At 39.2% G+C, this 21,755-nt stretch overlaps 1 protein-coding gene across 1 annotated transcript; it reads left to right on the top strand.

Moving 5' to 3' along the window:
* The first annotated feature begins 1,015 nt into the window (after positions 1-1,015).
* On the top strand, positions 1,016-21,199 carry plpp2b (phospholipid phosphatase 2b). Its single transcript, XM_087785455.1, has 6 exons — positions 1,016-1,372; positions 15,814-15,965; positions 16,184-16,446; positions 16,523-16,580; positions 17,366-17,542; positions 18,587-21,199. Exons 1-6 carry the CDS (start codon positions 1,312-1,314, stop codon positions 18,737-18,739), a joined length of 864 nt encoding a protein of 287 aa, XP_087641581.1. The 5' UTR covers positions 1,016-1,311; the 3' UTR covers positions 18,740-21,199.
* The last annotated feature ends 556 nt before the right edge of the window (positions 21,200-21,755 follow it).

Here is a 21,755-nt window from a genome sequence, read left to right as displayed (position 1 = left end):
TGAACTTCCATGAGTCCATGGACGTTATCAACTTACTACAGTGTGTTATTGATTGGTGTTAGCCAATAATCAGTTTAATTATTACTTGAGGTTATCATGTTGTATCATCAACTTGCCTGTCAGCTCACAGAAACTAATTCATATCCATCTTTGTATTGGCCTGAGTTTGGAAATATTGTCCAGAATCAATATTTAGCTGCCCATGTGTAATTTCTTTTTTTTTTGTTTATCCATCATCTATTTCTTCTCTCAGATGATTTTTCTACTTTAATTTCAGCTTGTAACCAAATAAAGCAAGATCTTTGTGTGTTTATATGATGAGATTATATTGGCAGTTAAGCTGCATAGAACCACCATTTGTTAATGCTTATGTTATTTCAGAAATATAAATCATGCTTCTGTTGTGTATATAACTTACTGTATATTTTGTAAACGAAATTAAAGTGTAAGGAAATGTTTAACTTTTTGCTCGTGTGCATCTTGTCACTTGTGTGTTTGGTCTTATTTATCTGGACATTTTTCAGCCTAATACTAATAAGAGGTTAGAGAGACGTATGCAAGACCTGACCTCACTTTGTTTACTGTGTGCTCGAGTTCATGACAACAAAACGATTTAAGATGTATTTCATTCACAGTTTTGTGGGATAGGGATAAGTGCGTACAGGGGGAGAAAGGGAAATTATAGTTCTTGAATTCATGAAGTGACGCAAAAGTTGCTGTAGCGCCGTCTAGAGGCTAGAAAATACACATGTAGAGGTTTATTTCTGTCAGGAGATGGCCTTCGTGTTCCTTCTTGTACAACTTATTTAAAGTGACTATCGTATGACCGTGAGTCAGAGTAAATAGATAGATAAATAAATAGATAGGTTGGTTTAAGTTGATGACACTTCACACACTTAGAGAGTATATTCTTAAACAAATAGTGAGCGTCAGATCGCTCCGCGGTCACTGCAGTGACACCTAGATAAGAACTATGTTCCTGAGCTCAGGAGCAGAGGAAGTGGATGGGCGGGGCCACGGCTCGTGCTGGTTGAAAACACTTCAATATCTGGAGCCTGTCAGACTTTTCCAAAGGCTCAGATCTTCCTCACAGACAAAGTGTCAACTTTGGAGTGTTTTTTCCAGCGTCAGCGGCGTTGGACTGTAGCGCGGCTGCTGCCAATGTGGACGTTGGTCGTGAAGGACATCCCGGAAGAACTCGAAGTTCGGGTTCTCAGCCTGTTTGTATAGTCACAGCGAGAGTTCCTCCGATGGATCTAAGCTCCGACTCCTCAAAGTTCTGACCAAGTTTGAGCTAAAGAAGCGACAAATATGAAGGAAGCGAAGAAGAAGGGGCTGTTCGTGGTGGTGGACGTCCTGTGTCTGGTCGTGGGTGAGTCCTGCTCCAGCTAAAGCTATTCAACTTCTACAGCTGTGAGAGTCAACATTGAACATGTTTGCTTTTATATAGACGTGAACGCATCACAGAATAACTATTCACATATTCATGTTACGATACAAATAAACATTACTAATTTGTATTACTGCTCCAAGGGACTTGTTGTATAAACAAAGCAGGGCATGATTACAGCTGGCTGGAGGAGGCACAAAGCCCAAGATTATTGTTAAAAAGCTCATACTGTCATAACCCCTGAGTAATTGGTTTCATAACTTCAGGTTCTACGAATTATTGCGAAGCCCTTTAACTATTAATTAGTGAAAGTATCTGGATGTTCTATGTTAGTCTTTGTATCCTTTGTCTTTGTTGTTTTTCTTTGATCTATGTTCTTTGTCTTTATCTTTAGACTTAGATTGTGTCATCTTGTTCTTTCTCTTTATGTTCTTGTTCTTATTTTATTTTGATTAATCTTTTACTAATTTATTTTTTATAACAAATTGCTGTATGTATTGGCTATTTGAAAACAACAATTTCTGGAAGGAGACGTCCTGAGGGATCAATAAAGTTTTACCTTACCTTAACTGCTACGCTACTGGTTTACCCTCAAGGCCCTGCCTCGGCTCTGAAAAAGCTTAATGAACTCGACACCCAGCTGGGTGCACCCCACTTCCTATTAGAGGTGGGGAATCCCCACCACACTTACTCCTACTGAAAACTCAGCTGAGAAAAGGTGGTAGCTGGGGGATGTGGTTAGAGGACTTCGCACCAATTCGTAGAAGCTGAAGTTATGAAGCCAATAACTCAGGGGTTCTATGTCATTTGGTGCTCTGCCCTCTAACTGCTTCGCTACTGGTTTAAACCAAGGCGAAGCCCGACTGCATCAATGAACCCCCAGCTGGACGCCACTCCTGACAGCAGCATCACTAGGGCCCCGCTGGCCCAGAATCCATATCCACTGGAGCCGCGGGCTTCTAGGGGGATAGCAACACTCAAAAACGGTATGAGCCACTGATCCTGTCGCCACGTCAAGGAGATGGGCTCTAGCGAAGTTTAAGGTGGTCGCCCAAGAAGTGGCTGAGCAGATGTCTTCTGCTGCAACACCCCGCAAAAGAGCCACTGAAGCTGCCGCACCACGGGTGGAATGTGCCCCTAATTTGCTAGGATCAGATCTACCCATTGCCTAGTAGGCCTGGATAATGGCTGATCCCTACCAATGAGAGACCTCTGAGGGGAGAGTTAAAGGGCGGTGCAACAAATGACGTAGAACCTCTCGTTTCCCCAAGATTTGAGACGGGGGAGAACATTAAAAAGTAACTTCAAAATTTTTAAATTAATTTATTATTGGGCTATTTTCTCAAATCATACCTGCATACCATTGCCCTTTACCGTTACGGTGATAAGCTTATTTTTATGTTTGGTACTTGCTCTGTACTGTTTTAGGGCAAAATTTGATCCCTTTTATCGGCTTTTGGATGTCACTCCGACTCATCTGTTTGAATTAAAACTTAGAAATTCAGTGGTGTGATCTTGTCTATTGGCACTTGTCACATGGACCAAAATCTATCAACGCAAATGAAGAGATGATGTTGTCCTGCTTAAATTCTCTTGTAACACATATCCTTACCACATTTGTCATTATCCTTAAAACTACATGAATTATATTGCATTTATCACTAGACTGCTCTGAATAACTATAATACATGTCTGTATTTAGATTTGATATGCCAGTGTGTCTCCTTTTTCTTTTCTTCCATTTGTTGTGACTCCTTTTTACGCTGTCCTACTTTCCTGAACTCTTAAACCTCCTGCATTTTGCCTCATTTTTTTGTTAATCACAAGTCTCATGAAATGAAATGTTGTTTGTTGATCGTTTTTAATTCCATTGATTAATATAGTCTTCTTATTGTTTGACAGAATTGTAGAATTTGTGTTTTGAAATGAACTGTTCACAGGAAGCTTCTGAAGATAATGTATGAGTGTGGAATTTACCAACTGGTTGGCACCACGGCCATATGACCTGAGTTTAGGTTTATTGTTCATCTATTGTGTCTCCACTGGTTATGATGAAAGTCAGGGGAGGCTAGCAACATGTGTTTGTTGGTCAGAATGTATCAGTCTTGTTGTTAGAAAGCCACTTACCGTCACACGGCCTGAGGACCTCAGTCTGGGTCAGGTTTATCTGGTCAGATAGATTGCTGTTTTCTTGCTACCTTCCTGCCACCCACATCTCCCGACATACTAATCTCTTCGTCTAACCTTGAGCTTGTGTCAGGTTGTCCCTACCATGTAATAATAACATGGCAGAGCTTGTAATCATACGCACCCAAATGTCTGTGGAAATCTTTCTATTGGCTGAGGCTTTTTTAAGGTACTTTAACATCTATACTTAAGAAAGATGAAATCCTTATCCAAACTAAAATGATCTATTCTAATGTACAAATAACTATTAAAACCAAGTCAGTCAATAGTTGAAAATTATTTAAAAAAATGTCCCTTTCCCTAAAAGTTATTTTGTTCCTTCACCTTTGAGACTGCTCTTTAATGAAACGCAGGTTTGATTCACAGTGTGAGGAATTAGAAAGCACATTTATTATCCTTGTTTATGTTTAAGAAGCCGATGTGCATAAATCTCTCATTTGACGTCAAGACTACCTTTTGACTCATTTTATTGCCAACCCAATCTCTTTCTCCTCCCTTCCTTTCAACCAGTATGTGTAAGTCTACAATCAGCACAAATCCACTGTGGGTGTTGTCTTGAAGTGCAGAGAAAAAGGCTGGGCTGGACCCACGGATCAGGTTCGATTGCTGTAGTGTAGATGTGTGAAGCTGTGCTACTGACGCTCAGTAGGTTGAGGTCTATCTAGCATTGGATCAATGCTACAATAAGACAGTGACTCAAGGCAAGAAACAAAATCATAACAACTTATACTTACACTCTTTGTTTTTCTTTCAAACCTGTGTGGTTTAAAAAAATAAAAAAATAAACAGTTCTAACACTCACACACAACCACAAAACAATGTTGCGCACACATTGTTATGAAAAAGCATCAACTAATCTAAAAACAATAGATACTGTTTTTATTAAGAAGGTGGTCACTCTTGTCTTGGTGTATGTAAGAATTAAAAACTAATATTAATCCATTACATAAGAATATTACTTGGAATGGGCAATTGTAATTCTCAAAGAATATTTTAGTACAATCATAGTTTACTGTGACATGTTTATAAGTGATGTGAAGTTAAGTATAACATTAATGACATTTCTCAGTTCTATAAGCAAAGTTTGTGTATGTCCAGCTGACTTTCAAGAAGGTGCTTCAAATTACTCATGCTGCCAGTCTACATGTTTCCATTAACAAATCACACATTCTTTTGACATACTATATAAGTGAATATTTAATAATCGTGAGGGCATTAAACCCATATCGGTGCCAGCAGTGTAAAAAGTGTCAGTTGAACTCCATCTTCATCTTAGAACATCTAAACAATGATACTTCAGGGTCTGTTTGTGTTGGAACGGTCCGTGGCCACACACCTACTAGACACTTTGTGAAAATCCTTTGATTTCCTCCAGAATAATATACTGAACAGCTGTGTTTTCTTTGATATGTATGCCACTGGCATAATTTCCTGAATCCAGACTAGTGTGTCTGAAGCCCGAGAGGTAGTGCTTTGAAAGAGCGAAAGACTGCATTTTATGAATTATTGCAAACAATTGAAGGTGATTACAATCCAAATGTATTTACCACCTGGGTGGAGTCATTTGTGGGTCAAGTGGGTGCTACTAGGTGTGAGTCGATGTCTCCAAAAAGTATTTTTGTGGAAGGAATTTAATTTGAAAACTTAATTTTGAAACCGGAGGAGTTGGACATTCTGTCATGATTCCACATGTCCTCCTGCACTTTCACAGTTAAGCATGCGTAAGTGATGGACAGCGCAAAGCATCGGATTAAAACTGCAGAATGTGGAGCTGTAGTAGGATTTGGTGTGACTGTTGAAGTTGGGCGTTCCTAATGTGAATTAGAATTTTTGTCGGATAAACGTTGAATGCTCAGCACATATCTTCCACATTAGTCAGTTCTTCTTGGGCTGCTGCAGTCACATTGAGGGAGTGTTAAGTTGTTTTGCTGCGGTGAAGCGTCTTTTTACATCAACCTGGTTACAGACATTACTGGTTCACCCTGTATATTAAACACTTAGCTGAACATGGTGGGAAAAATTGAAGAAAAAAGGAAATGTGTCTACAAATACAGCTGGTCATTCTAACAACATCTTACTTTTTGTATCCCACAAAGTAATAAAAACAATTGTTGCAGTTTAAATAACACTCCTACTTAACAGTCAATGTTGATCAAACTTAAAAATACATTTAAACTGAAAGCATTAGTGTTATCCTTCCTCTTGTATAAATGAGATTTATTTGTAGTTGGGAATTTGTTATCCCCCCACCCAGCAAACTGAAAGCAAGGGAAACTAATGTGTTGATTTAAGTGTCTCTTAAATTGATCTTGGACCTCTATACTCATCAGTATGTTTGTCTGTTTGTACAAAACTCACTTTAAAATATTAAAATATTAACATTAGAATATGCGCTTAAGCCCCTCCCACTGAAAACGCTTGTTTTTTCTGTAGATTAAATCATATTTACCATAACCATTTCCCCTGCGCTGTGATTGGTCAACCATCACATTCTTCCCTGCATGTTATCAATCCTGGAATTCGCCTCTTTCAAGGGCATTGTTGTATAAACAAAGCGGCGCATGATTACAGTTGTCTGAATTAATTAATTATTATGTTATAATGGGCCTTGCTCTTGTAACCTCTTGTTGTCGAGATTTCAGACACAGGGGAACTTTATAAAGTAATAACTTTAAAACATTCATGATGAGGGACTTACTGAAAGTTGGATTTGGAGATTAGTTGCCCTTAAAGCTTTCATGGGAATCATAAAAGTATGTTGTGTGTCTGAATCTGATTTCATTTCTTTTTGAGCTTACTTGGAGCACTTAGCTGGCCTGACCTGAAGTTGATGGGAGGGTGAAAGTAAAGGACTAATTTGTGTATTTCCGACACAAATGTTGTTTTATGTTATTATGCTTATTATGCTCCTTGTTTCATTCCAAATGAAAACATATTTTAATTATACTCTTATATACATCATACAGAATGAACTAAATTATTACAAAACTAAAAACCAACCTGTCGTCTGCACCAGAACAATAGAGATGCTTTCTAACAAATTATCACAAACACACACAAATATACTGCAAAGAAAAAATAAATAAAAATGTATATTAAAATAAAGGGTATTACTAAACGAATAACCTAACAATTAAAATGTCGGGATTGGGACTCGAACGGGTGAAAACTTCATGTCCTAGAACTTCCAAATATGTGCAGCGCTTCGAACTGAGCTAATCAACCTGCGAAATTGACGTGAATGTTTACTATTAATTCTTAAAATAAATAAAAATAAAATGTATGCTCTTTCTCCAGAGCTCCAATGTCCCATTAAGCACTGGCGCGCCTGCATTACTTTTGTGGCGTGTTGAGCTATGTAAACATGACGTCACAGGTGGGCTATTCAAGAGGAGCCTTCACACCAATGCCATAGACCGGATATAACAAATGACGACACAGACCAAGATAATAATCAGAACGGGAATCAATGATGATGATTCAAACTATGTTAATTTAAAACTAAAATAAATAAATAAAAGATAAAACAATAAAGTTAAAAATCCAAATCAGTGGCAGGTCGGTGCCCCCTATAGGCCAGCCGCCACTGCAAGGGGCTATGATGAGCTGTGTAACAGTGGAAAGTACATGAGTTGACGCAAGACATCGGAACGATACAGCGTATGTTCCAGCTGTGACCCAGAATGAATTCCAGACACTTTGCATATGAAAATGTAAACAGAGGCTGTTTGCTTTTCAAATTAATGCTGAATACATGTGTCTGACTTCTAGGTGCAGTTCCACATGGCAGAAAAAACATTGGTCGGTAAGGTTCTTAATGGGATTTGGACTTGCACCATCATGATGAAATTACTCATGTTTGGGAAAGAGGGCGGAAAATAAGTGAAGATTGCGTTTCGAAGGATGACAAAATAAGCCTGGATTCTTGTGGCTGCAGGACTATTGTGGTCCTCTGTAATTGCATATCTGCCAGTTTTACAAACCTTCAACCCTCCATTACGGCCGCTATATATACAGCAGTGCGAGAACTGTGCAATCAAGGAAATGACGTGCAGAGAAAAAGGAACGGGAGATGGTGGACAAGGTGAATCATCGGTTGGAAGGATCCTGGAGTTTTTGTAGAGGTCTTAGTGACTAAAGAGCTGCTCCCATTGTCCCATAAAAGATCAACATCAAGTGAATATTGACGCTTAAGGCATCTTTAGCTACTTGAATCCATGACACAGTGACCCTGGACCCTGGAAAAAAACTTTTTACCTGATTGTAAATTTTAAGTCGGAGCAACAACCTGATATATTGGTGCAAATGGCTTGTTTATATTGGTTACACCATATTTAATAGGGCATTATGCAAATATTTGTCATTTTACTTTTGGACGTCTTTGAAGCTTGTTCCAGTACTCATTAAATATCTCAGGCTTTGAGGATTCCCACTTTAAAATGAGGAGTTGTAGACTTGCAACCGCTGATGTTTGCCGATGTCACAGAAGTCATTGAAAAGCCTCTTGCATCCGTAAATAGAATTTGGGTCTGCTTTTTTTCAACAGACTGACTAGTTTGTTTCTTACAGATGTTTAGCTTTGGCATGTGTATGTAAATACACAAACCTGAGGATGTCTAATCCTACTGCCACTCCTCACATTCAGTGAAAATAAAATCAAAATAAGAAATGAGAAAGATCAATAAATAAATATGTATTTATATAAAATGTTCCAGGGGAGAAGAATGAAATAAATAAATCATTATGTCATTATGACATAATAGGCTCCGTTCTCCTAACTTCTCATTCTCCGAGACTTCATACGGGGGAGAACTTTATAAAGTAATGACTTCAAAACGCTCATCAACATCATGATGAGAGACTTGATGCATCTTGGAGAGGAAGTCTTCTGAGGCATGTGAGTATGTCTGGAGGGTTGAAGTTTCACATTAGTTGCCCTTTAAGACTCTTGAGCTTATACAAATGTAAAATTTTAAAACGTAACAGGTACAGTATGTACTGCATATAATGTGTATATATAATAAATAAATATACAGTTCTGTGCAAAAGTTTTAGGCAGGTGTGAAAAAATGCTGTAAACTAAGAATGCTTTCAAAAATATAAATAATAATTGTTTATTTTTATCAATTTACGAAATTCAAACTTGCAACGGGCAACTTTTGTTTGTGAGTAAACAAAAGAGACCATTTTCTTTCAAACCAGCATCAATTCTTACATTATAGGCACAAGTCAGGGGTTTTGTAGTATTCTAGTGAGGTGTATGATCAACCAATTATACCAAACAGGTTCTAATGATCATCAATTTCACAAGTAGATTGAAACACAGTCATTAAGTGAAAAAGATACATGTGTAGGAGCTTAAAACTGGGTGAGGAACAAACTCTGCTACCAAGCTGAGGTTGTGGACGACAGTTTCATGTCACAGGTCATACACCATGGCAAGACTGAGCATAGCAAGACACAAAGTAGTTATACTCCACCAGCAAGGTTGGCGTGGTTGAAATCGTTCTTCAGCGTAAAGAAGAAGTAGTCCTGGAAGTGATGGTATGGACCCACAGAGCCCTGATCTCAACATCAGTCATCGTCGTCTGAGATTTCATGAAGCGACAGAAGGATTTGAGAAAGCCTTCATCTACAGAAGATCTGTGGTTAGTTCTCCAAGATGTTTGGAACAAACTACAAGTCGAGTTACTTCAATTACTGTGTGCAAGTGTACCTAGAAGAATTGATGCTGTTTTGAAGGCAAAGGGTGTTCTCACCAAATATTGATTTGATTTACATTTCTCTTCTTTTCAATCACTGCATTTTGTCAATTGATGAAAATAAACTATTAACGCTTCCATTTTTGAAATCATTCTTAGTTTACAGCGTTTTCACACCTGCCTAAAACTTTTGCACAGTACTCTATATAATATATAAGAAAAGTTTTAGAAAACTGTATTTAATGTGTCAACTCATAACTAAGTTAGCTCACTGTCTCTCAATTCCTCTGCTTGGCCCTGTCATGGTTACATTTGTTTCCCCCTTTCGTTTACCTCCCCTTACCCAGGTTCTGGTCGCTTTCAGCAGGGAGGGACAGACTTTCCTTGCCCGAGCTACATTGTATAGCTCCTCCTGGGGGAGGAGACCAGCTGGGAGACACTCTCTCCTGCACATCCTGAGTCTGCTCTGTGGTCTCCTACCGGTGGTTTATTTAGTTCAGTTACGCTGCCAGTATATGTAAGTAAGTAAGTAATAGTTATTTGTAAAGCACCTTTCTAGACCAGGGTCACAAAGCGCTTGAAAAATCAAAAGCGATCCAAAAATGTTTAAATACAGGAGTTCCAGAAGATAAGGGAAAAAGCCAGCAAAAATAAAAATGTCTTAAGATATTTCTTGAAGGAGTCAGTAGACTCCATCAAAAGCAGAGAGAGAGGAAGATCATTCCAAAGCTTAGGAGCAACAGCCTGGAAGGATTTCTCTCCTGGTCCGGAAGCTGGTGATCATATCACGGATTTAAGGTGGAGCCTCCTATCCAGTGTTTCTTTTGGTCGTATGGTTGTACTGAGCGGTCTACGTTAGCTTCTCCTTCTCACTGACTACTGCATTAAGTTGTTTAGTGAAACTCGCTCTTAATGAGAAACATCACTGTCCAATTTCATATTACTAAGTTGTACAACTGACGGCACAAAATCTTTTATAGGATCTTAACCCCATGTACAGAGATGACATTTATATCTATTGAAATGAGAAGTCTGGTATACTTCATCTTTATATAAATGAAAGATTCATGTCTGCTTCTGTTTAACTCAGTTTTTTCCTGAGCACTGAAAATTGCTGCCTTCAGGCTAAAATAGTGTTTGTTTGGGCTTTTGTGTTGCTGTCTAATTTAGACACAGTTTCTGCTGCATTTCAGTCAAAACTATTTTTCAGATCAGAATTGGACTTATGAAAGTGTTTCTCCTCCGAGCAGACTTGCGAGCTCTGAGGGACTGTTAGTGCTTCCCTGCAACACACCCTGTCAGGATGCAAGACCATACTGAGCCGGCCGAGGTTATATTGTAATATATTATTATTATTTATTATTAAACCGCTGAAATAAAGTTTGAAGCGTCGGATCACGCTTCTGCATGTTTGTGTGCCCGCTAAGACTCACAAGCTCTCCTGTTCTCGACCACTGCTCTAACGCTCTCTAACTCTAGTTGCTATGGTAACGTTTAAACATGCCTGCAAAAGAAGATACCGATACGCCACAAAAACAAATATAAAGTGCATGAAAATTTTAACTCACCATAACGCCGAATCAATTTCTTCTGTCCTTCGTGTTCCTGTTTTTTTTCTCTCAAAATACTCCACAGGCTTGTCTTTTAATCCAGCATGCCTGGTCTCTAAGTGGCGAAGCAATTTTGAAGGCTTCATTGCCTCATTAGCAAGCCGGTCACCGCATATTATGTAGAGCGGGCTTGGTATGTGGATGTGGGAATCACCTGCCGCAATAAATCCATATTTCAAATGGCTCTCCTGGTATTGTCTGTTAAAAGCTTTCTTTTTCTTGGAAGTCGTAGGCGCTTCTTCTGTCTCTTCACTGGTCCTTTTCCCCTTCGCAAAGAAACTTTCCAAAGACGTCTGTTTCTTACTCATTTTGCTAGCTTGTGGGTTAAATTTTGGCGCACAGATGTAACTGAGAGAATCCGAGCTTTTTTAAAATAAAAAAAGGTTTTTCAAAATAAAAGATTGCTCATACTTGGATAATAAATAAAATGGAAATTATTAATTATTTCTTGTGCGGCCCGGTACCAATTGATCCACGGTCCGGTGGTTGGGGACCACTGATCTATAGCACGACACTACAGTATAGTAGGTTATGGTGCTGTGTCTAAACAAGAAGGAGCTGTCTCCCCTGCAGTTAATACAAAACTCTGCAGCAGGAATTCTGCATTGGCTGACGGTGTCTTTCAATATCAATTTTAAACATCCGGTTCTTACTTTCAGAGAAATTCATAGTCAGGCTCCTTCCTACATCAGTGATCTGATCCAGCCTTACACCCCAGCTCGGGCTTTTGGGTTGACTCCTTCAAGAAACACCTTTTTATTTGTGCAGGCTTTTCCCTAATTTTCTCTGACTATTATGTTGTTCAAGCGCTTTGTGACCATGGTCTAGAACGAATAACTTAAAATAATTTTACTTGACAAAAAATACTAAATACAACAATATACTTGCAGAAATCTGAATAAATGTTTGGAGCAAATTACTCTTCCTAGGGGAGGTGGGCACTTGGGGCTTTGTGAGGGGCTCGACAACTTGCCTATTTTGAGTATTAGGACTGAGTCATCAAGCTGACTGAGGAAGCAGAGAAGGCAAGCTTCTGGCTTTGGTTGAGTAGGCAGAAGTTTCGGGAAGGGAGCGAAATTTAAAACCTTGCTGAGGGTGTGACTGGGAGAAATCCCCGTGCCCTTTGTGTTAACTGCAATGAAATGATAAGACTCCAGTGTTTTGAGCACCACTACATAATGACATCAGTACAGATATAACCATTATGTTGTGCATGGCTGGCATGTGTGTTTGGAGTACAAACTGTATTCCGTTGTACAAACACACAATTCAAATTTTCTGTTGTATTAATTACAATTTATTATTTTGTTTAACAGGCGATGCACTTAAAAATGACTAAGTGACTAAAGGGTGGGAGCTGAAAGAAAAAGGCAGCCATGACTGATAGTGTTTGCGCTTTTGTTTACTCTTCACTTAGGTTTGTGTAATCAATTACTGACTGACAAATATAAATGTTTGCACCACAAACTTTAGCATGTTTTTCAAGCACTTTTCGTATATTCACAGTAAATGTTTACAAGGCTGCAAGTTTTATGTTACCTTGTTTACAACTATAATTGCAGTAACTAAATAAATTCTCGCCATTTTATTTCAATGAACGCGTAATTTGCTTTAACTTAAACAATGGCTTTATATTTACAATCACGGAAAAAAATGGTTACCTTGTTATATGAATTTTTTCTTGTAATTAAGAAGAAACGACATGAAATGGGACAGTTAAATAATTACATATTAAATCGCAATTCTTCACTCATTAGCCTTAAAATCTGGAGAGTTCTCGCTAAACTTTCAGTAGGAGAGTTTGAAATACACGTCCGGCTTTCAAATTAAGACCATTGAATCAGCTGCGTCTTCCTTGTAATCCTTTATTATCACTGTCATTCTCTACACCGTTTGAATCCACGTTTGCTAATCCTTTTAAAAATTATTTATCAGTTGATTCATTTTTTTGAATATCTATTGATTGTTTAAAACAAATGTAGATTTTCAGCCAGTTGAAAGGTCTAAGATCAGTAAATATGGTGGATTAAAGATTTTGAATAAAGAATTTTAAATGAATTTAAAATTAAAACATAACATTTCAGCTATGACTCTTATGTCAATGACAAAGATGTTAGCTTTATGAAGCTATAATTCAATATTCATCCAGAATCTAAGATCTGGAAGATGTAGACTAACATCCCACAAAATTTCACAACAATTCAAGATAGAATTTTTGACAAATTATTATTAATTATTAATAGCAAAAATCTCTCATCTTTGACAATATTGTATGAAGATGGTTTTAAAAATTATGATTTTGGAGGTGAGGACATCAGTCTAATAAAAGTCATTTAAATCCTCTTAAAAATTTCACTCAAGACCGTGTGTGCGTGTGCCTGTGCCTGTGCGTGTGTGTGTGTGTGTGTGTGTGTGTGTGTGAACAATGCTGATGAGATATGAAATGACCATTTGCCAATTGAATAAGTTGCCATTTTAGGCTTATATACTGACACAACAGGAGTCGTTGACTCACCAACCATGATCCTCGGCGTATGTCACCTACCACGGGACCCATTCATCACTGTTTTCCTAGAGTGTTCGTGCCTGTTGAACTCAGAAAGGCTCTTTTTGTTTTTGTGTGTCACGATGCCCACCGCTCACCCCTGCAGGCTCCATATGATGGACAATTCAGAGTTATTAAGTCAGGTCCTAGATATTTTGTTTTGGACCTAGGTGGGCGAAGAGAACACATTTCTGTTGATGGGCTCAAGCCCTCTCACAAGGTGGCTGATGAGATCATATCTCCAGCACTGGGGCCGACCGCCTTCCAAGGCAGTGACTTAATCTGCACAGAGTGTGGACACTGGTGCTGAGGCACACTGTTCGACTGATAGACAACGTAGCCACTCATGAAGGATTATCAAGGCTTCATATAGACCATTTTTCCCTTCTGGTATTCTGGGGGGGCTGTGTGGTGGGCACTAGGACCTGAGGTGGCTTCTCAGCCATCGGGGTATTGTGTTCAGTGAAACGTTGTCCAGTCGGTGTGTCGTGTTTAGTTTTAAAATATAATTCTTAAACGCCCTATAACAATCCCATTGTCTGTCTATCCTTGTGTATGAATAGAAATAGCATCTTGTAAAAAGAAATAAAGAAAAATTCAGATAACACAATTCTCGAACGGCTAATTGAATTGAACATAGAGAAGTAATGTGACATAACGGGTAATGAAACCACAGTAATGTACGCTTTGCTTTTTTTTTTAATAATAATTGTTACCACTTAAACTACCATAGTTACTGTAACTTGTTACTTAATAACTTGTTACTTCCAACACTGCATATGAGGCAACAATACTTAAAAAAAAGGATATTAATGTTATGATTGATACTTGGTTTTTGTCTCTTTATTGTAGTAGTAATTGCTGTAGTTTCTTGTGGGAGATTAGTCAGTGTTGGAAGACTGGAGGATTGTTATTTTTCTCTATCTCTCCACACAGCTTTTTATTAATCTGGTAATTCTGCATAAAGAACCACTTGTAGTCTCACTTGTGGCGACTAATCACAATTTTGTGATGTCATCACAACGAGACAACAGTTGAACCTTATATCACTTCGCCAGGTGGTTCTACACGTAAGGTTTCAGATTCTTCACATGTAGGATCTGCTCTTTGTGTATTCACATGTAATTGAAACTCTCTTTAATCATAACATTCCATGGATGATAAGTGCAGCTCTCTCCATGACTGTATATTTGTATTGGACTGCTGCTGAACACCAGTCAACTCTCCACTCGTATATTTGTCTTACCTCTCAGTGTTGCGGATCCCCAGCCTCTCATCAGTCAATCAAAGTGGGCATCCTGTAGGAATCAAGTCAGACCCAGACTGGTAATATACAACTATACGTCTGTCAAGAGACAATAAACAGGATTTGGAGGTTAAACACGTTGACGCCAAAAATGAATTATTTATTATTATTATCTAACTTTTAGTAGTTTACCTCATACAAAGAATCTGAGTGAATCATTCAAACTGTGTTTGTGTAAATCATGTTCAGAGTCCGCAATAACTTTGTCTTCCACATTAAAGGTGTTTAAAATCATGCTGGAGAGACCAGTTCATTATAATATGAAATAGAAGCTATAAAAACTTTTTTTTTAAAGGGGTTTGAGTAATTTGGACACTGTTGCTGATCTTCCTCTCTTGGCCTCAGCTTGTAGAAATCAAAGCAGGTGGTGGTGTTTAATATATATATATATATATTCCTTTGACACATTTATTAGAATTAGTTTCTCTATCTCTGTCATTCATACTTGTTGTGATTTCACACTGGTGATTAAGTTATTTGTGGCTGCCTATGCTGGTATTTTTAGTTCCCTAACAACGTTAATTAAATCTGTTTGTAAACTGTCAGGTGAGTGTTACACATTTTTCTTTCCTACATGATTTCACCATGTTTACTTTCCTCCCAGGAGGTTGTTCCATTATTGTGATTTTAGTCCTCAGGGCTTGAACTGGTGTGAAAACAGTTTACCTATCCTTAAAGAAATGTTTTCACTTCCTGCTGAAGAAATTATGTCATGTCTAAAATGCCTTTGAAGTGGTTACAAATGTGTTATTACAGCTTTAAGCATTTCACCCAACTTAAACTGCAAGTTCTTCAGATCCTGATGGGCTTTTACCCCTTATATACAATTCCCTTTAGCCTTCTTGCTGTTTCACCATCATTGTGAGGAGTGTAACCTCTGAAAGTGTTTTAAAAACTGAAAATTAAAATAAATCTAAAATTTCAATATCATGACATTATAACCATTTTAATGACATAATTTGGTCATCATTCTTTTTTACATTGTTGACTAAAGACAATAAAGACAAGAATATTGAATCAAGGTGATTGATCTGAAGATAATGCCTGACTCAGCCTGTTTGTTGGATCCACAGCGGCGCTGCCTTCTCTCGTCATGAATGTGATCTTCAAGCCGTACCAGAGAGGCATCTACTGCGACGACGAGACCATCATGTACCCGCTCAAACCCGACACCATCACTCACGGGACGCTGGCAGCTGTAACCATCTCTTGCACCGTTATCATCGTAAGTTCTACAGCTTCCTCTCATGAAGAGCAGGACATGCACAGAAATGGACAGATCCAGAATCACTATACAAAATGGCTGCTTTAATCAGTCTAGTGAGTTTGAGTTTTGTTTTGTTTATGTACTCCCCAGAAGCTACAGTATAAATGTGAATGTCTGAATATTAAAAAAGATGTAGATCACAATGCAGGTCCACCCTGGTTATTTACCTTTTCCAGATTTCCTCTGGAGAGGCCTACCTGGTTTACAGCAAAAGGATCTATTCCAACTCGGACTTCAACCAGTACGTTGCTGCACTTTATAAGGTGGTCGGGACCTATTTGTTTGGAGCTGCCGTCAGTCAGTCATTGACAGACCTGGCCAAGTTCACAATCGGACGCCCAAGACCCAATTTCCTGTCCGTCTGTGTTCCCAAAGTTTGCACAGGATATATGCAAGTGATCAACTGTACTGGTCAACCACTTGACGTCACAGAGTCCAGGTAGAACCACCACAGATGCATTGATTGATTGATTGTCGGGATTGTTTGTGTTAACTGCTTCCTGCTTTTTTTTCAGGCTGTCCTTTTACTCCGGTCACTCATCTTTTGGAATGTACTGCATGCTATTCCTGGCGGTACGTTAATAATCTCTCCCGAGGAGGTTGTTTTTTTTTCAGTTCTTTATGTCGCAGGTTGTGACAAAAATGCTAGTTATTGACGCAGATTTCATTGGTTCATTTGATCTATTTTCCAAACATTTTTTTATTCAGACTATCCCAGTTTCTTAGGGCATTAGGCTGTGGACACCCTGATCAGGACGCTAGTCCTTTGTAGGGCACACAAAGACATAAAACCTTTCACAAACACTCATACCTACAGACAATTTTCCCCAAACTCCCAAGCAACATCTGTATGTTTTTGGACTGTGGGAGGAAACCAGAGTGCTCGGAGTAAACCCATGCAACACGGGGAGAACTTACAAACGCACAGAAAGGTCACAAGTTGGCTGCCTCCGGAAGCAAACCTTCAAACTTCGCACTAACCACTTCACCACTATGTGCCATCTAATTATTTATTATATTTTGGTTACTCATCACTTGTTTACTCTAAACCTAACCTTTTTGTATAGAATATATTTGTTAACATTTTTAGGCGTTTTGCTGTTCTTTTAATTTTTTATTTTCACAGGGCCGTATTAAATGTGATGCCTTTGGAAATCCTTTCCCCTGGATTATGCAACCTAGTCTGTACCATGACTTTTGACGAGAACTTCCATACAGGAACACTAGCTGGCTGAATATTTTCACCACTTTCTTTCACAAAATGGCCAACTGAGCAGATCAGAATGAATGGAATTATGCATCACTTCAAACATTTCCTTCCTGTCATTAACTCCTCCACTCTTCTTTTTCCACTCCAGCTGTACGTCCAGGCGCGGCTGGTAGCTAAGTGGGCTAGACTCCTCCGACCCACAATCCAGTTCTTCCTGGTGGCCTTCGCGGTCTATGTGGGCTATACCCGGGTTTCTGATTACAAGCACCACTGGAGCGACGTGCTGACGGGGCTGCTGCAGGGAGCGCTGATCGCTGTGCTCAACGTGAGTCTTCCCTGAATGAGAATATTGATTCCAAAGAACGTTTGCGTCGTGTTTGGACGACACAAACTTCCAAGTGATAGAAAAAGAACTTAAGGCCAGAGAATGAAAACCGAGTTCTGTGTCTCCGAGACTGTCATGTTTGTTGAATTTTCAACTGAGAAGAGTGAAAAGATTTACAGTAACGGGGCTCGGGTAAACATTGTTTTAATGTCTATAAAACAAAGTTGTATAAAAATGTTGATTCGATTTAAGTCTGGTTGAGTCATAAGACCATAAGATCGAAGGTGTCATATTACGTATGACAAACTGTTGCATGAGCAGCGAGGTCTTAATCTGTAGTAAGAAACACACAAACAAGTTTCCATGTGTTAAACAATCAGAGTTAAACAAGTGGTGAGAGAGTAAATCATTGAAAAAAAGATGCATGTGAAACAAAACTCGGCAAGCTGATTGATGGCAAGGACTTCTAGCTTGCGGACGGTCAGATCTTTTTCGGCTTAATATTTGGAATAACATTGATCATCATACTCAACACTTACAGTATGTTACGCCAAATGATGTCTTTATTTCAACCAGCTGTGCAGCCAGTTCAAAGACTGAATCATAGTAAGTAAGTCAGTCATTTGTATTTATATAGCGCTTTTCCAGACCAGGGTCACAAAGCGCTTAAACAATCAAAACAATATTCAATAAAGTATATACTTTAAAGGTCAAGAACAACACAAGAGTTCCAGAAAATCAAGGAAAAGCCTGCATGAATAAAAACGTCTTAAGATAGTCAAGGTCTCTCGACGGCTGCAACATCTGCACTTGTGCTGTGTCTGTGTGTGACTATGAGGAAGTGACTCCACACCTCAGGCTTTCCCAGTGCTGCATGCAATTAGATCCCCTCCATGGCGGGGACTTTTATAGATGTGTGTGTTAAGGTACCCCAGCAGCTGTGCAGAGACCTTCTGGCCTGATGTTATTTATAACTGTTTCTCACACATACCATCTCAGTGGGAAAGTATCCAACTCACTCTCTCACTCTCTGACTTCCTAAAGGTGCGCTATGTATCCAGCTTCTTTAAGAAACGCCCTCCTCACCGCAGAGAGGCGTCTGGCAGCAACGAGCCCGAGAGGAAACCCAGCCTGCAGATAGCAGACTCTGAACACGTAAATCACTACAACTACCACCACGGTCCTGGGTCCGTGTGACGACCGCCGCAGCTGGCCAAGCCGTCCCAGGTGCTCAGACCTCCATGTGTGATGTGTTCAGGAAACAGTCCGAGTTGCCTGCACGCAACACACACTTCTGATGGCTCTTTCACACCCTGCAAAGCTGCAACATATTGGAAATTAGTTCTGCTATGTTTTAAAATATGTGACCCCACGACCACTCTCACTCATTTGTTCCCAAGAAGTGGGCCGACTGAGTTTTTTGATATGTTAAACGCCAGGGTGACTCGTACGAGTTCTGTGTTGAAGAGTTACAAAAAGTCATCGATGAAGCGGAGAACACAATTGCATCTCTGTGGACAGACAGGAAAATGCGGTGTGACCATGAAGGTCTTCATGTTGATTTGGTCTATAGTCTTTATGACACTTTTAACTAATACTACAGGATAACTGTGACTGTTTGAGATTATGCTTTTCTTTGTATTCTTATTTTCAGTGCACATGAATCAACATTAATCAAGTGTGTGAAACGGGATCAATTCTTGGTCAAACCTGTTTCATCTCCGCGGTATATTCAAGTGGTGTGAGGAGGACAATTGAAACCAGTCCGACAGGCCAAACCCGGTGCTGAACGAGGTACTTCTGAAATGGGATGACAATGTTAGAGGTGATTTTTCAATGGGTCATGGGTTCGGCTCCTGAATGTTTTTGCAGGTGACCTTAGGTAACTGATGAATGTTTAATTTCTTATACATTTTACACATAATCAGCAAATATTTTAAATATAGGGTGTTTAAGGTGACAAATGTAACCCTTTCATGCAAGAATTCATGACAACCCGATGAGTGCACATTTTTTTGCATGAAAACAACAATCAACTTTTTAGGACATTTTTAAAGAAATTAGGGTCATGTCTGTTGTAGACAATAAATCTTGTTGATTCACTAAAGCAACAAGATACATTTTACTTTATATTGGTATTCACTGATTGTTTTTTGGGTTTCCTTTTCAGGTTTCTCCTTAACCTCCGTCTATTCTTTTCCTTACTTAAGACTGCTGACCAGTGGTGTCAGAATCACATGACATCAACTGATGATCCATGTCGTCCAGTCCAGTGCATTCTGCTTTAAAACAAGCATGCACTCAGAATAACACTTAAGGTATTTCATTAATAAGTAAGGTAAGGTAAGGTAGAACTTTATTATATTTTAAAATACTTCAATGTATGGCTAATGTAGCTCAAGTGCAAATAACTTATTTTACTGAAGGAAAACAGGGCAGGGATAACATAAATAACTCATTTAATAAAAAGAGTTGAATGCGTTCTAGGTTTAGCTCTGACGTCTTCCTGTGTTGTCCAAACGATCAATGTCATCTAACAACCCCAAGATGAGAAACAACTGCATAACACACAACAAACCAGAAATAAACATGCATTGAGTAAATGATTTCTCATCGGTAAAACTACACTGCTACAAACTACAGAAGAATTATTGGGTCACTCGACCACCGGTTGAGCCCTGAGATCCTGACATCACTAGTGCAAGTGATCAAGTGGTGTGACTTGATGCACTATAAACAAGAATTACACTTCGTAACACAACTCAAGGGAAAATAATGTAAATAACAAAAAAAAATCAACAAAAATATAATTCAAAATTACATTTTTTATTTAAAAAATGACTTTAAAACCAAAGCAATATTATTTAAAGCTTGAAAGCAAAAACACTCATGAAAAATTTTGTTGACTCGATGAAAATTGGTTTGTTGTTTTTTCCTTCTTGTTGTTGTGTTGGAGAATGGACCACTACAACAATGTCTTTGTATACTTAATAACGGCAGTTCTACAGCGCAAATATGACTAATGTTGATAATCGAATTCTGATGCCAAGTCTGAACATGGTGTTAATAATTTCAAATTGTTCTTTTAATTGAGTTTTTAATCCGTGCTTATGCTCGCCACTATAAGCCTACAATGCGTGTGTGAGCCACCAGCGTAAACGCCCCTGGTCCTCTCTTCCTGTGCAGACAGACGGGCTAGCTAGTCACTACGATGGGGATCACAGTTGTTATCTCCCATAGAGGAGGAGCAGTTAGGCCCTTCATCTGGTCCTGATAGAGAGTTGGGGGAAGTTTTGGATCTCACCGGAGTCTCCCTGAACATTTTAAACACTTACTGCAAGAAACAGATGGAACTGGTTATGGTTAATTGCAACAAGACCCCCCTTTCCCCCTCGTAGGCTTCTTGCATCTATTTCATGCGAGCATAACTGCGGCCTCAGCGGGGAGGATGATGAAGGATTTTTATGATGGAAATAAACGTCCTCAGCTGTTTTTTTGGCTCCATGTGTTCTTCATTTACTAGGTGTGTGCCAAAACTCGAACACTGCCGGACGTTTGTCCTTCAAATCGACCTGATGCTATGGTTTTATTTTTGTATGCTGATGAAGTTTTTGTAGCAGGAGATTTCAATAAAGCGTTTTGTTTTTTCTGTAATAACTGTTTCTTTTTGGTTTTATGACTGCTGTTGGGCGGTAACAAAAGAAGATTCAACATATTGGTACATATTGGTAAACATACATGGAGTTTTTTGTGGATGTGGATGACTCCGGAATTTGTAACAATATACAAGAGAAATAATAATGATACTAATAAACACACAACGTCAAACAGTGAAATTAATGAGAAAAAATGGCATGATGGGGATTAACGGTTCATGAGTGATGGTGAGGGGGCATAGGGTTGAGGGGTGCCTCCTGAAGTCCACTGTCATCCCCACAGTCTTGAAGGTGTTCATCTCTAGATTTTTCGTGCTGCTCCACCGAACCATCCTCTCGACCTCAAGATGATATGCAGACTCGTCGCCGTTCCTGGATCAGGCCGATGACGTGTGTCTGCAAACTTCAGGAGTTTGACCGCAGGGTGTTCAGAGGTGCAGTCGTTGGTGTAGAGGAAGAAGAGCAGTGGTGACAGGACGCATCCCTGGGGGGCGTCAGGGCTGATTGTCAGTGTGGTGGAGGAGACCTCTCCCAGTCTCACCTGCTGGCTCCTGCCT

The sequence above is a fragment of the Callionymus lyra genome, chromosome 2, assembly GCF_982586985.1.
Source record: "Callionymus lyra chromosome 2, fCalLyr1.hap1.1, whole genome shotgun sequence".
Lineage (NCBI taxonomy): Eukaryota > Metazoa > Chordata > Actinopteri > Syngnathiformes > Callionymidae > Callionymus > Callionymus lyra.
Note: the sequence above shows the minus strand (reverse complement) of the source record. Positions and strands in the feature narration are given on the sequence as shown.